The 14,566-nt window shown below is 34.9% G+C and overlaps 1 protein-coding gene across 10 annotated transcripts in view; it reads left to right on the forward strand.

Moving 5' to 3' along the window:
• SBF2 (SET binding factor 2) overlaps positions 1 to 10,561 on the forward strand; it is a 196,127-nt gene extending 185,566 nt beyond the window's left edge. For 5 of the 10 annotated variants that reach the window (XM_071762584.1, XM_071762587.1, XM_071762586.1 and 2 more), the window contains 5 exons: positions 3,355 to 3,459; positions 4,838 to 5,031; positions 5,448 to 5,535; positions 6,499 to 6,630; positions 6,937 to 10,561. In XM_071762584.1, coding sequence (XP_071618685.1) covers positions 3,355 to 3,459; positions 4,838 to 5,031; positions 5,448 to 5,535; positions 6,499 to 6,630; positions 6,937 to 7,035 — 618 coding nt within the window. In that variant the 3' untranslated portion in view covers positions 7,036 to 10,561. The remainder of the gene's footprint in view (positions 1 to 3,354; positions 3,460 to 4,837; positions 5,032 to 5,447; positions 5,536 to 6,498; positions 6,631 to 6,936) is intronic. The other 5 variants (XM_071762589.1, XM_071762592.1, XM_071762591.1 and 2 more) reach the window with 1 other exon arrangement.
• Positions 10,562 to 14,566: the final 4,005 nt, after the last annotated feature.

A 14,566-nucleotide genomic window follows, 5' to 3' on the forward strand; every position in this document is an offset into this window, starting at 1 on the left:
AAATTTGTTTGTTCTAAAGATATTTTTCAATTGAAAACTACATTGTGTTCTTTAGGAGTTAAAGTTGAGACAAGAAAAGATACTGAGTGTCTTAGTTCAGAATTTTCTTTGGTAGAACATGGTGCTCTTCTATCAAAAGCAAAAGGTGTAATTTTTTAGCAATAAATGTTCTAATGTGCTTTGGGTACATAATAATCCCCCTGTACCCCTATCTGTAATCACATCCATGTGATGGCTCTATGGTTTCCATAAATCCTTATGTTTATGAGTTTTATGAAGTTGATCAATTTTCACATTTTATTCATTTAGTCCTAATCTAAGCCTTTTATAAGATCATCAATAATAAAATTTATTTTAAAGTATTCCTGTATTAACTTCTCTATAAAGCTTCTCAATTCACTTCTATGACATCAGAGGCAGCCAACAAATAAGAATCTTAACCATTCTGTGATACATGCCTGGTTACTGGGTGTATTAGAGTTTATAATCTATCAATATTTCAGTGGAAGCGCAAATCCAATGCTTAAGTGCAAACACATCTCTGCTGTATCCCACTAATTTGCTGATGTTGCTAAAAACGTATTCACTCCCCAGGATTTAATAGGAGATTCTGAGACAGGCTCAGATTCTGGTACTTCTAGTGAGAGATGAATCTGTGTGTTCTATTCTTAGAAATAAGCAGTCATATCACTAAACATTAGATGACGATTGCTCAGAGAGGCAAACTCAAAGATGCCACTTGAGTATATGCCAGTCACTCAGATTAACTCTGACATTAAGTATGCGACATTAGGAACTAAAGCTATATACAGGGTCAATGAATAACCAGCAAACAATACAGCAAACATAACAATAAAAATAGCACTTCTGGTTGTGAGCGGGTTTATAACTCTTAATTTTTGTTCCCAAAAGACTTCTCCATCCAAGCAGACCATGAACCAAAAGTTCATTCCAAATATTTAACAACTAGTCATGTAAAACTTGTTGCACATGTAAGTCTGATCTAAGCAGCAGTTCAGTCACTGGGTATACATTCAGTATCTTTCCATTAGTAGTCAAAGTCTCAGAATCCTCCCAGCCCAGGGGTTGAAGAGAAAATATTTTCAAGAAAGGACATCCAAAACAGGGTGCTCTGTAACAGTCAAGACATTTCACTAATGCAGGACTTGGTGCTGATTGTTTTTCTGTGTGCTCAAACACTTTGTGGATATGAAGGAGGTGATCAGTCTCTACAGTTCTTGAGTGTCTACAGAATTATCTCATCTGTACCACTCAAATAGTACAAAGCAGACTACCTAGCAGATCTTTTAAAAGGCATACTAATGCTAATTGCTTCCATATCAGGAAATGGGTATTCATAAAATTGTATATTAGCATTTCTTTTTATGCTTACTGACTTCTACTCCTTCAAAACTAGGCAACAGGAGATGAACAAGAAAGATAAATGTAAGGAATTCTTCTTTCGAGGAAATGCAGCTATTCATAGGCCATTGCACACATGGAAGGAAAGAAATCTTACGTTTTCAGTGCAATTTAGAACTGAAGGGGCAAGAGTAAATCTTAAAGATTTATTGCCATGTAAGTTTTTTACAAGGGGTTTATTAAAAGAGAATTTATTCCTAACTTTTCAAGTTATATATTAGAGACTGCTAAAAGTTTTTCATTTTAAGTTCTGGAAGCACTGTTCATTGTGGAGCCAAAAAAGAAGGAATGTGACCCAGTTGCTAAGTAACAACTTTCAGTTACTTCCAGATTCTGCAGAGAAAGACTCATACTCAGAAGTCAAGACTAGGGCAGAAACAGAATTATCAGATTAAAGCCTGACAAACTTTTAGCACTAAAGAGCTCATATCCTTTTGCAGCAATTGAGAAAGCCTTTTATGTGAAAACTCTGTGGTAAATTGATTCAGTTGTATATATCCCATCAGGAAGTGTTATACACTCAGCACTTTGAAAGAGGAGCAAGTAATCTGGAGAAGCATTTAATCTGATTTGTGTTCATCATTCCTTATTTTTGTATCTATCTATGAATATACTCCAAATAAAACTATTCTGATTCCACTTCTTGGCAGGAAGAGTCCTGTAATACTTAATGTATATGTGGCTTCCAACTGTCTTCGGTATTTAAAACTTTTTTAAAAAAAGTATTTAAAAAAATAATAAAAAAAAAGAAATTAAAAGTTTTTTCAATTCTTGATCTTTAGACAATTTTCTTACATAGTTTTACTTTTGAGCTTTCTAACTTACCTTCAACAACAAAGAGTTTGAAGAAATATTTAGTTCCTATTATACTGTCAAATACTGGCTTTTTTATTTTCAATTCAGAGTTCAAAATTTAGTTCAGGAGCTAATTTCCTGGTCAGATTGTTTTCATACCTTACAAATATAATGATTTTCTGTCTATCAATAACGAATTGCTGAAGAAACTGTCATTCTAAATGACCACTAGGAGTTGGAGAATACTATTAAACCTATTTTAATCATTTGGTATAGTAGAAGTAAATAAATTCAGAGATTTATACTCTCTCATTTGAAAATAAGTGTCTTTTATATAACATGAGAATTCACTGTCCTATAGCAATTATTTTGTTCCGTCATCAGTTCTCAAAAATTGAGGTTTTAATTTGTTTTTGTTAAGAATCAGATTTTCATAATGTTATAGCTGTTGAAAGTATAGAAAAATATTGAAGTACAGCAAGGAATCTGGACCACACATCAAAGTAATGACGAGTGTTTGGGAGTAACTAATGAAATTGCCTCTTTTTACTTAATTTTGCATGCACTGTCATTGTAACAGGAAATAACCCTAGCTGGAGGTTATCAACATAGGTCATATTCCCAGGTTCCACAACAAGAACATGTTGTTACAGTTTGCAGTCCAAATTGAAAAAATTTTTGTTTCATTTCCTTCTTTTATTACAGCTTTGTATCACATTTTATAAACCAGGGTAAATGTTAATATTGGCAATGTCCTATGTTGGTGTCACAGTGCAGAATTTGTTCTTTGTAAATATTTTTATAAAATATAGCCTATCCTTGTCATTGTTGTGTTTCTGTTATGGCAATTGGTGTTGAATTGTGTGTGTTCAGGAGAACCAGCAGAGAATTGAGAGCACAGTGGCTCCTCGGAATGGTGAAATGCAAGAAGAGTGATGTGACTTGATTGTCTTTGACTCCTGAGTCTGGTAGACTTAATTTTATATCTGGTCTGATGGAGGTTTTTGTACTGGAAAACAGGGACTATAAGTTCCGTGGATAAAAATAGTGACTAGGAAATGATTGTGTAAAAATGATTTCCAGTAAGTGATCAGTTAAAAATGCTTACCTTAAGAAAACTCTTGCTCTTTGTTTCAGGAAATTGAAAGGTTGGAAAATAAATTAAATCAGAACCCAGAAAGGTGGCAGCTTTTGTGGGAAAGGGTCAAAATTAATATAAAGGATGACACCAGGCAAGACAATGTAAGTAGTGAAAAAACTTATCCAATAGAATGATTCCATTGCTGCTTTTTAGGTTACCTAGGGCACTGACAAAATCACTGTGTTTCTTGAAGTAAAATACTGCCTTTGAAAAATAGATTATGTTGTTCTAACCCATGATACTGGCTTTGCATTTCTGCATGTTGTAGAAAGATATGTTTATACTTGTGCTGGTTATCTAATTGTTTTTCTACAGTAGATTAAGGCATACAAAAAACCCAAGATGAGCATTTTACTAATACACAAATATATGACTTACACATTTAAAAGATTCTTGAAATACAAAAAAACTCAGTTTCTGAAAGCAGCCGAAGGGATGTAGCAGAGTTTCAGAGATGAGTAAAGGTGTTTCCATGTCTAAATGGAATTTGGAAATTGTAGATTTTAATGAAGGTAGCTGGTATTCATGCTTGTATTTTCAGTTCTTGACTGTGGTAAAAAGAATATCTGACAGTACAGGTAGTTTCTAAGTCTAAGGCTGCCTCTTGCCTATCTACATGCACTAGGAAGAATGTTGCATACTGCTTTTTATGAACTTTCTCTGTAAACTTAACATTGTGAGTTACCTCCTCAAGACTATACCCTAACTCTTCAGCTTCATGTGTTTGTTTAAATTTGCCAGCCTCCATGCAGTGGTTAGTTCCCAGCACTACTTTGTTATTTGTCCTTTGCTCTCAGTAAAGCAATAGATTTTGTCAGTCAGAATCATTGATGTTCACTTTATACCCTAGATCATTCAAGATGAAAAAAGTTTTAAGCTAGCAGAACAGAGGATGTTTTTTACTGTATTGGAAGTAGAAAAGAAAATGCAAGTATAAAAACGTGGTATCAGTCTCCTGTCCTAGCTGTTATTTCAAGATTCACAAAGAAGTGCAATAGCTAAGGGTCAGCCCCAAAGAACTCTAGCTTTAAGATGTTGTAATTTATATTATGACCAAATACAGATAAAATGGTTTGGATCTATAAAGTATTTCTTGGAAACTGCCTTCTTTTTCCTTCACTCCCTTTCTTCCCTTCCCTTCCTTCCCTGTGAAACTTAGAGAGATTTATTGACTAGTTCTAGATGGTTCTGAGAAAGACAAGCAAATGTTCAAGATTATTTCAGTGGCCCATATAAGGCTTTTCTAAAACACTAATTTCTCACACCGTGTGAATGCTTCTGCTTAAGAAATTCATTGAGTTGCCATCCTTTTGGCCTCTTTTCGGGGGCAGCACTGACTTGTATTATGAAGATTTTTTTTGCCTCATAATAATTCAAATCTTACATGTTGTACCATGTATTATCAGCATTATGCTGAGATAGTCTCATAATGCCAGACACATTGTGTTACCTTTTTTCTTTTATTTTCATCTTTTTTAGCTCCGGAGACATGCTTCTGGCTCCCCAGGGATGATGTCAGCTAATCTACATTCCTATCAAAAGAGGTCTTTGTTGGAAATACCTGACAGTGGGCTGGGTGAGGAACAGAGTACAAGCATCTCTCCCTCTAATGGAGTAGATAGAAGAACAACTACCCTATACAATCATTTCACATCAAAGAATGATGAAAATAGGTAAACTGAATAATCCCAGTGTGTATGAACCTTGTATTAGATTGGTACAAGTCTTTGCCTGGGTGGGGGGGAAACTTTGATAAGCAGAGAATATTTTGTAACTACTTTATCCCTTCTTCATGGTTTTGATTTAGTTGTCTTAACCTGTGACCCTCCATGTCCTGGCAGTATCTTTCAATCTTTCTGTTTATATGGACAAGTAAATTGTAGCTGCACTTTTAATGTGTCAAAGTATTGAAAAAGTTTTTATCAGTGTACCACAGTTACCAGTTACTAAACTATACCTTTAAAACTAATTTAGTTTACCGAACTGAAAGCTAATGTTTCAGTAGTAGGTATTAGTTCTGAGGCTTTTATACATCACCAGCATTCATATTATGGAATCATATGCCATTTGTATTTTTGGTACTGTTCAGGTCTTTTGAAGGTACGCTGTACAAAAGAGGAGCTTTACTCAAAGGTTGGAAACCTCGCTGGTTTGTGCTGGATGTGACAAAACACCAGGTAAAGCTTTTTCAGATAATGAGTGGTTTTATGACTAGTTGGCTGCTTTGTTATTTTGTAAGTTTTTAAAGATAGATTTGACAGATAATTATTTTCAGATGCCATGTGGGTTTCAACATTATAGACCATACATCTGTGTTTATCTTATAGCTGATACAGCATTCTGAATGAACAGAGGGTTTTTTATATTTTGGTTTTTTAAAGACAGTGATAAACTTCATTGGAATTCCAGTTTGACATTTGTTACAAAGGTTTGCTTTACGTTTTTTTACTTTTTTTTGTAAATCAAGTATCAGATTTTCCCTTCTCAAATTCATTTGCATATTGAAACTCAGTTTACAGAGTGGTTAACATTCATATCAAAGTATCTCTTCAAGGAAAAAATAAGAAAAGCAAGCTTCATTCAACCACTAAGTGCAGTATAGGAAAATAGGAGTTTTCTGTATAGTTTATAATTATCTAAAATTATACTTATATTTTTGCTGATTATTTTGAATTCTTGAAATACAGAGAGTAAGTGTTCTGTTAGCTCCTTGGTGAAGTAAAACTTCTGTATTAGTTTCAATCTAATGAACAGTGAAGAGGCGGTTTCTGCTAGAAAAAATTACAAAGAATGCTGAATCCTCAAGACCAGGTCCTTCATACTCTGCCCAGAGGCAATGCCTGATTATTCAAAGCTTCTCTGCTATGAAGCTCTGAAATGCTTCTCCTCCATCTCTGCCTACACAGGAGCAGGTGGTGGAGGCTTTGCTATTTCCCAGATATGTTATATAGAGCACTAGCCAAACCTGCAACTTTTGTAAGTTGTGTCTTTTCCCATGTTTGAGGTCCTCAGGTCCTGATAATAGTTGTGCTTCTCGCTCTTAGCCCTCCATGCCCCAAAGTCATATCCAGGAAAAGGGAAAATGAAATGGAAAAATCCCTCTAAATAGCATATTTGGATTTTTTTCTCTTGTGATCTAGCTGCGATACTATGATTCTGGTGAGGATACAAGCTGTAAGGGACACATAGACCTTGCAGAAGTAGAAACTGTGATTCCTGCTTCTCCAACAATTGGAGCCCCAAAACATGCAAGTGAAAAAGCGTTTTTTGATGTAAGTATATCTGATCTTTACTTGATCTTTATGTGACATTTTCTTTTCTTGGTGCACTTAGCCAACTACTTCCAGTCCTCCTGGAAGGTGTGAGGTAGGAAGGAGCTGTGATGCGAGCTCCAAACAAGAAGTTTTTATACAACTATCATCTGGCCTTCATTCTCAACAGCAGAAGTTAAAAAAATGTTACATTCAGACCCAATTAGTAAAGATTGTGTACTGCAGATTAAAGTAAAATTTGTATGTTTCTTTTTCTGTTTTGTGTATTGACTTGTCTATCTTCATGTTCTTATTTTTCTTTTTCAGTTGAAGACAAATAAACGTGTATATAACTTTTGTGCCCAAGATGCACAGAGTGCTCAACAGTGGATGGATAGGATCCAGAGTTGCATTTCAGATGCTTAGAAAGGAAAAATGTTCCATAATAAAGACACGTTTAAGGCACCATTTCCTGTAAGAAGCTAAGTTCTGAAATGTTACTGACAGACAACCAGGCTTCCTTACATTTCATCCATAACAGTTCATAATATGCTAGGTTCCTTTTCTGCTTAATAATTATAACCACTGTAATTGCTATTTTTTTTTCAGGGAGGACTTTGAAAAATAATAATCCATTTATCCTGATTTTCCACTTTCTTCAGTACAATTCCTAGCTATAAAGTGGGCTGTATTTGCACTGTCATCTAACCCTGGTATTCTCAATTCAGAGCTATTCTGGCAGGAAACCTGTCCAAAGGAAATTGTAGGCATTTTCCTTCCAACTGGAAGCATATTTTCTCTTTATTTATAAACAGAATGTTCTTATTTTCAAACCAGTCATGAATACGAAGGAACATGTCTACAGTTCCTAAAAAGTTAATGAAACTTGAGTCCAGTGACATATATATCAGGTTGCTAATGTTTATAGACAGTTGATACTTTAAAAGATCAAAAATTGAAATTGCCCAATACCAAGACTTGCAAGTGTCTTCTCAGCATACTGGTCATTCTCCAATCTTGTGCTCTACTTAGTGCTTCTGGAATGTTGTTACAGAATTTCAGATTCTAGTGCTTATCTGAAAATCATGGCACATTTATTTTAGATTCTGTTTGCAATTACATTGGGATAAAAGAAAATTGGGATAAAAGACACTATCCAGGAGAAACAGACAACAACAAACTAGGAATTCAGTAGGAGATTTCATATATGTGAGTTGTATATGTTAATTTATATGCTGTTCTGCTCACTGTAAAATAAAAAATAACAAACATGATAATGCACTAAACAATGAAGCAAGCACTTGCACTGAAATCTTTAAAATGCAGACATTTGCAGGACAGAGGTAAGTTATTTATAGCAGAACAATACTAGCTAGTTAACAACATTTACAGTTATTAAATATGTACATAATCAAGTTTGATGTGTTGTGATTTGATACTTTTTAAACATTTTTGCACATGAATTGGAAGACTGTTTATAGATTTTTACATTTGATAAAATTGTGTTTATTCATCTTAAAACCCTTAAAACATTTTTAATATTCCCAAATTGGTAGAAATTTTTCAGTCTACAAATACTGATGACATTAAGTAGAATATATAGGTAATCAAGCAATTGTTTTTATTTCGAAATGTTAATATGTTAAATAGCACACTAATATTATGAAAGGTTTGTATATATGATTCACTATTTTCTCATTTTTCCAGACATTCTGCTTGTGATTTAATGTCAGCCTAACCAAACTGACTATACTTACAATATTTTTCAGTTATTAAATTGTTTGTGGGGTTTTTTTATAACTAATGTATTTTGTCAGAAAGGAACATAAATTTTGCACCACACACAATAGGAAATGCAGCTGTTTTTAATGCATTTGCAATTTCAAAACAAAAATATGAAGGATTTTTCTAGCATTTTTCAATTGACTGATTTCCACCTGTGACAATGTTGTTTGCACATGTTTATTTTTCTTTGTATATGAAGTACTTTTATATGTGCTTTGTAAAATACTGATCCTGATCTTAGGTTATATGAAAATATGCATACCACTGCTTATTTTGTAACTAGTGAATTTTAACTCTTGTATGTTATGTGATATATGTATGCTAACCATCTTGTAATAAACATGCTTCTTAAGGAAAAGTAAAACCTTTCCTTTTACTGTAAAAGAGAAAAAAGCAAGACCCACATCTTGAAAATATTCCAGTCACAAGACAAATCCTTATTTACTCTATATTAAGAATAGTGGCTGTATTAAAAACCATGTGATCTTTTTGTATACTTGTAAATATTCTTAACGTTAAAGTTGCACTTGAGCATCCTTAAACCTCAATAGTAATACTGATGACTAAAGAAGTCAGGATTTAAAACAAAATTACAATTCTAACAAATCTCAATGTATAGCCTTTACTAAAAGGCTAAATACATACAATGTTCATACTAAATCGTTGAATAATGATAAGTAGTTTTTTTAAAATCCTATATGGTATCACAACATAAATCAACAGGAAATTTTCACCCTGAAACGTATCTCACTCATTTATATCACTTCATGCAAAAAAATTATCAGTTTTTAAGAAACAAAATGTTAAAAATTACAAAGTCTTACTTGAAAATGTTGCATCTAAATTGAATTACTGAGTGTAGTGTGGGATAGAAGAGTCAAAATGCAAAGGGAATGTTTGACAGAGGTAGGGGACCTGTGACAGTACTTGGATGCTGTGGTGCTTAGATGATAAGGTATGCATATTGAGCTTGGCATGAATCCTAATGTTGCCTTAAATGTTGATCTCAATTTCTAGTGTCTGTATTGGTGGAAAATGAACTTGAGCAACTTAATTTAAAAATATCCAAATAAAAGCTGAAATGAGAGACATGTTATTTGTGGTGTTTATACAACACAGGAATATAAACAGAATATACAAAAGAATGGTAGGCATAGGCTCTTGATGTAAAGACAAAGTTTGCAGTTTCCTTGATGGTTTCTTCTATACAAAATGAATTAAGAGACGTAGAGAAAATGTAGAGAAGTTAGCATAGCAGGGTTTGTCAGTGTTTGAGCTGTGGCAGCAGAATTAGACAATTAGGAAAAGAGAATTTGCTTGAGAAAAATTCTGTGTATAAAGGGATCCATCTTTCATTTTTCGATGAAAATTTTCTAGAACAAGGAACCCATCCAGGAGTTGGAGCTGACATAAACATGTTCCCTCTGGTGTGTCTTATCACTATGCTCATACATTAAGTTCAACAAGGCCAAGTTCAAGGTACTGTACTAGGGTTGGGGCAGTCTCCACCCAGGCTAGGTGGAGAATGGATTGAGAACAGCCCTGAGGAAAAGGACCTGGGGGTGCTGGTTCATGAGAAGCTCAACATGAGGCAACAATGTGCACTTGCAGCCCAGAAAGCCAAGCATCTTCTGGGCTGCATCTAAAGAAGCATGGCCAGCAGGTCAAGGGAGGAGATTCTTACCTCTGCTCTGCTCTGCTCTGCTCTGCACTGGTAAGACCCCACCTGGAGTACTGTGTCCAGTTCTGGAGCCCCCAACACAAGGACATGGAGCTGTTGGAACAAGCCCAGAGGACGGCCATGAAGACAATCAGTGGGCTGAAGCACCTCTCTTGTAAAGACAGACTGAGAATTCAGCCTGGAGAAGAAAAGGCTTCTGGGACACCTTATAGCAACCTTCCAGTACCTGAAAGTGACCTGCAGGAAAGCTGGAGAGGGACTTTTTACAAGGACATGTAGTGATAGAATGAGGGGGAGTGGCTTTATACTGGGCGAGTGTAGACTTGGAATATGTATGAAGAAGAAATTTTTGCAGAGTTGTTACTGGTATATTACATTAGTAATTCCCTTTACTATTTAAGATACGAGTATTCTCTATTAAAGTCCTTACTTTTGATGGACCTTCAGGATTAGTATTCTAAATAATAAAATACTTAGCGTGCCACATGTGTGGGTCACTAGTTATGTAATAATACACAAACAGCTACCAGACCCAGGAACAAATGTTCAAAATTTTTGTATTGCATCCCACACACATTACTTGTTTCTGATATTTTGTGAATTGCAGACATAACAAAAATGTGGCGATCTTGTCCAAATACTGTCATTTTGCCTTTTCATCCTGTAATATTCTTGGAGTGTGTTTAAGTGGCTGTACCACATTTCTCATTTTTCATATTTGTGATCATCCAAATACTTCATCTGTTCATGATTATCTTGTGGTTGCTTTGGGGAGTCAGAAAACTGAAATTAATCTACCAGTTCCCCAGTTATGCTCAAGTTCATTCTGAGTATCACTACACCTACTTTTTGGAGTTTTGTCTGTATTCAATCAGTTTCTTCCTAAATTTTAGCTACTGTGCAAGCCAGGGGCAGCAGTAGCATTCACATTCTCACTTAGGGAATTTTCATCATCACTTTTTCATCTTCATTTTTTCACATACAACGTTTTTTTTTTTAATTGACTGTCAGATAAGGATGGTGCAATTTCACTATTGTTTCTTTTTACCTAGTAGTCCAGCTGGCTTCTCAAAAGAGTAGATTACTAATACAAATACTGGTGTTAAGAATTGGTTTTGTGTTTCTTGTTTTTGAATTTTGAATTTAACACCGAGGAAAAGTGGTGGACAGCCTCTTTCTCTGAGGTGATTGTAAGATATTTTTCTTTTTGATACTCTTTACATTTTCTAGAAACTTATATAAAATACCCAGGTTGCTCCTAGTGCCTCCTGAATTAAAGTGTCAGTAATTCATGTATTTGCTTTAAAGTGAAATTAAGTTCAAGAATCTCTTCTGTTTTCCTTGCTTCACTCAAAACATGTTTTTAATCATTAGAAATGTTTTCTGACAAACAAACAAACAAACAAATCAGAATTAACTCTACTTCTCCCACTGCAGGCTCCTGACTCAAAGGAAAGCTTGCAATAAGTCTCCCTATTCTGGTACGAGTGTGTAGGAATTCCTGAAAACCTGGAAAATATTCCATCATGTGATCATTAACCAGAGCCAGGAATAAATTGAGGAGTTAGTTATGGTATGTAGAATCATGTCATTGACCACTGTGTGTATTCTGTACATAAGCAGTGCCAGAACAGGCTATAGGTCTTACTACAATCTCAAAAAGAATCACACCTGTTTTCAGCCCTAAAATATCTGAGCTTTGTGTCCTCAATTGTAGTCCTCTGAAACTTTGTCTCTTAGCTGACTCAAATGTCTGCAGAGAAAATATTTTTAAAGATAAACTCATTTTTATCAATTATTATTTCAGTTGTTAAAACCACACAGTGATGTGTGTAACACGTTTCTCAGCCTAGGAGTAAAACACAAACATGTAACCATTTCCTATGATACTGAATGTGTTTTAGTTCAAAGAACACTGCACACAAATTTTTGTCATATGAGTAGATTTTCCATTTCTGCTGTGAAAACTAGAGATTGTTTTCAGTAAGGTCATATGTACCCTAGCAACTTACTATAAATCAGGTCACATATACCCTAGTAACCTGCTATGGACTACCACATTTTTTTTTCTTTTGTCAGAAAGGCCTCAGTTCAAAAATATTTCTCCCCTGCCCTGAATGCATATATGGCTTTATGATGTTGAAATACGTCCTGAAAACACAGTTTTGTGTAACTTTCCCACTTCTTTTCTCAGACCTGTTCACTGTTTCACAAACATTATACATATATAAATTGCTTTAAATTGAATTCATATAATACTTGACAGTAGTCCTTATTTGATGGTGGTATCTCAAGATGATAACTTAATTTGAAAAATGTGTGTGTGCAACCAGAACAGACAGAGAACCTTCAAACCTTCAGTTCATCTTGGGATTACAGCCCATTGATTTCTATTAAATTGTAGTGAGGCCTTCAGTAACACTTGAAATTACAAGTTACTGTATTACTGCTCTCATTGGTGTATTTTAAAAGCTAGGATTTTAGACTAATCTTTGTATGTATTTTCTTCTCACCAGTCCAGGATGAACAGAAATTATGAAGGCTGTGGACATCAAAAAGTAGAGAGATGCAGGGACCTTGCAAGTCCTGGCTGGTAGTTAGTGCCTAACATAGCAATGAGTTGATGTCAGTGAAAAGCAGAAATCACAACAGCATGTGAAAGCAGCTCAGTGCATATTCATCTTTTGGACAGATGAGCAAAGAATTAAAAAGGAAACAGGCAGGTATCTGTGACACGAGTGGAGGACAGCTCATACTGCAAATAAGAAGAATTGCAGGTAAGAGGCCATGGAACTGGGTCCCATACACCCATATCTCCAGTAGCAAAGGGAAACTTCTGATCCATTTTGCTTTCTTCTGAGGAGCTGCATCCCTTAATATTTGTCTCACTCCCTGTTTTGTGTTTTTGACCTTAATTGTTTGATTTTGTCTAAATTGAGATGAGAAATATTTGAGAAGGATATGATCACTTTTTCCCTAGAGGTGCCCAGAATACTTGCAGGTTCTGTAATACAATTAATGCCAAAAGAGAGTCTTTTTTTTTTTTTTTTTCAAAATGCTTTGAAAGTAGTGGCTAATTCAAGTTGTACATCTACTACTTTTTTAAAATTTTGAGCATTAGGGGAAAAGGGTTGGTGGTTGAATTTGGTCTGCCAGAAGGCATAAGGGGTCAGTTTCTTAAACTGGATCTGAGCTTTGATTTCAAACACTCTTAGCATTTGACATGTTATTATCACTCTTTGGAATTAGATTTAGCAGCACTGAGGAAGGAGGTTAATGTGAAGCCAACATTAAGATTGCTGAACTCTGGTCATTGAAAAGACCATTGCTAATATTACTATAAGTGTGTTTCCAGTGGAACATCACAGCTTTGTTTATAGATTGCAGACTTAGCCAAATTCTTATCAGCTGCTGGAGATGGGTACAAAGGATGCACTGTCAAGTCTCTACTTTAATTTCCAAATTTGGGCCATTCTTTCCATGATGTAACATGCTTATCTATTACATGGATATCCTCAAGTGGGGAATAATTTTAATATAGAATCCATATCAAATAGAATATTTATCCACATACTAGAATATGGATGAATTTGCCTAGTGTTTGTAGCTTTAACCAAAACAATTTTGTTATATTTTTTTGGCACTTTCTTCAGTGAAGCTGAGCATGAACTACTTAATTTTAGAGGCAGCACCGAAGACAAAATGGACCAGTGGGCTGACCAAAAATTGCTAATACAATGCTGTGTCCTATTACTAAGTTAATTATTGTTAGTACTGTCTTAAGCTACCATGTAATTAGTATTATTTCCTGTAACAATGAGAGAATTCCTGGCAGTCTGAAGCACAAACAGCACACTTAAAACAAAATCTCCTTTGATTTGACTGATGCTTTTCAACCAGAAACCATGCAGCAAACACACCTGATCCATTTTATGTGCATAGGAAGGACAAAACATAGAAGAGATATGCCAGTAAAAGTAGGTCCAAGTATCTCACATTACTGCTAATAAACACTTGAATGAAGTAATGCTACTTAGAACTATTACCTATGCTTTTCTTAAAGGAATATTTTAGGTAACATAACCACTTAATTCTTGGTAGACTGTTAATATGTGGTTAAAACAAACCTGAGCTTTTGCTGCATCAAGTAAAGCACTGTGACACTGTGCACTATGCACTGTGAAAAGAAGTAGTTATACAGCCCTTCAAAAAGATAACACTATGCAGGATTTCTTGCAAAATCGGAAGTAATCATAAACTCTTGTTTGCAAGGCTTGAAGAGAATGCTAGAGGAGAGAGAAACCTCAAGTCCTTTGGGAACACACATGGATGGTAGTCACAAAGGGAGATGTATACTTATAAAGCAGCCCCTCATATTGGCCAGCATCAGAATTATTCCTTGCTACATTAAAAAAGTAAAGGCTAATAAAGTACGTAATAGTTTCTTAAATTAGGAGTGTTATCCTGAATTTTTATATAAAATAGAAAATC

The sequence above is a fragment of the Heliangelus exortis genome, chromosome 18 (genome assembly GCF_036169615.1).
Source record: "Heliangelus exortis chromosome 18, bHelExo1.hap1, whole genome shotgun sequence".
Classification (NCBI taxonomy): Eukaryota; Metazoa; Chordata; class Aves; order Apodiformes; family Trochilidae; genus Heliangelus; species Heliangelus exortis.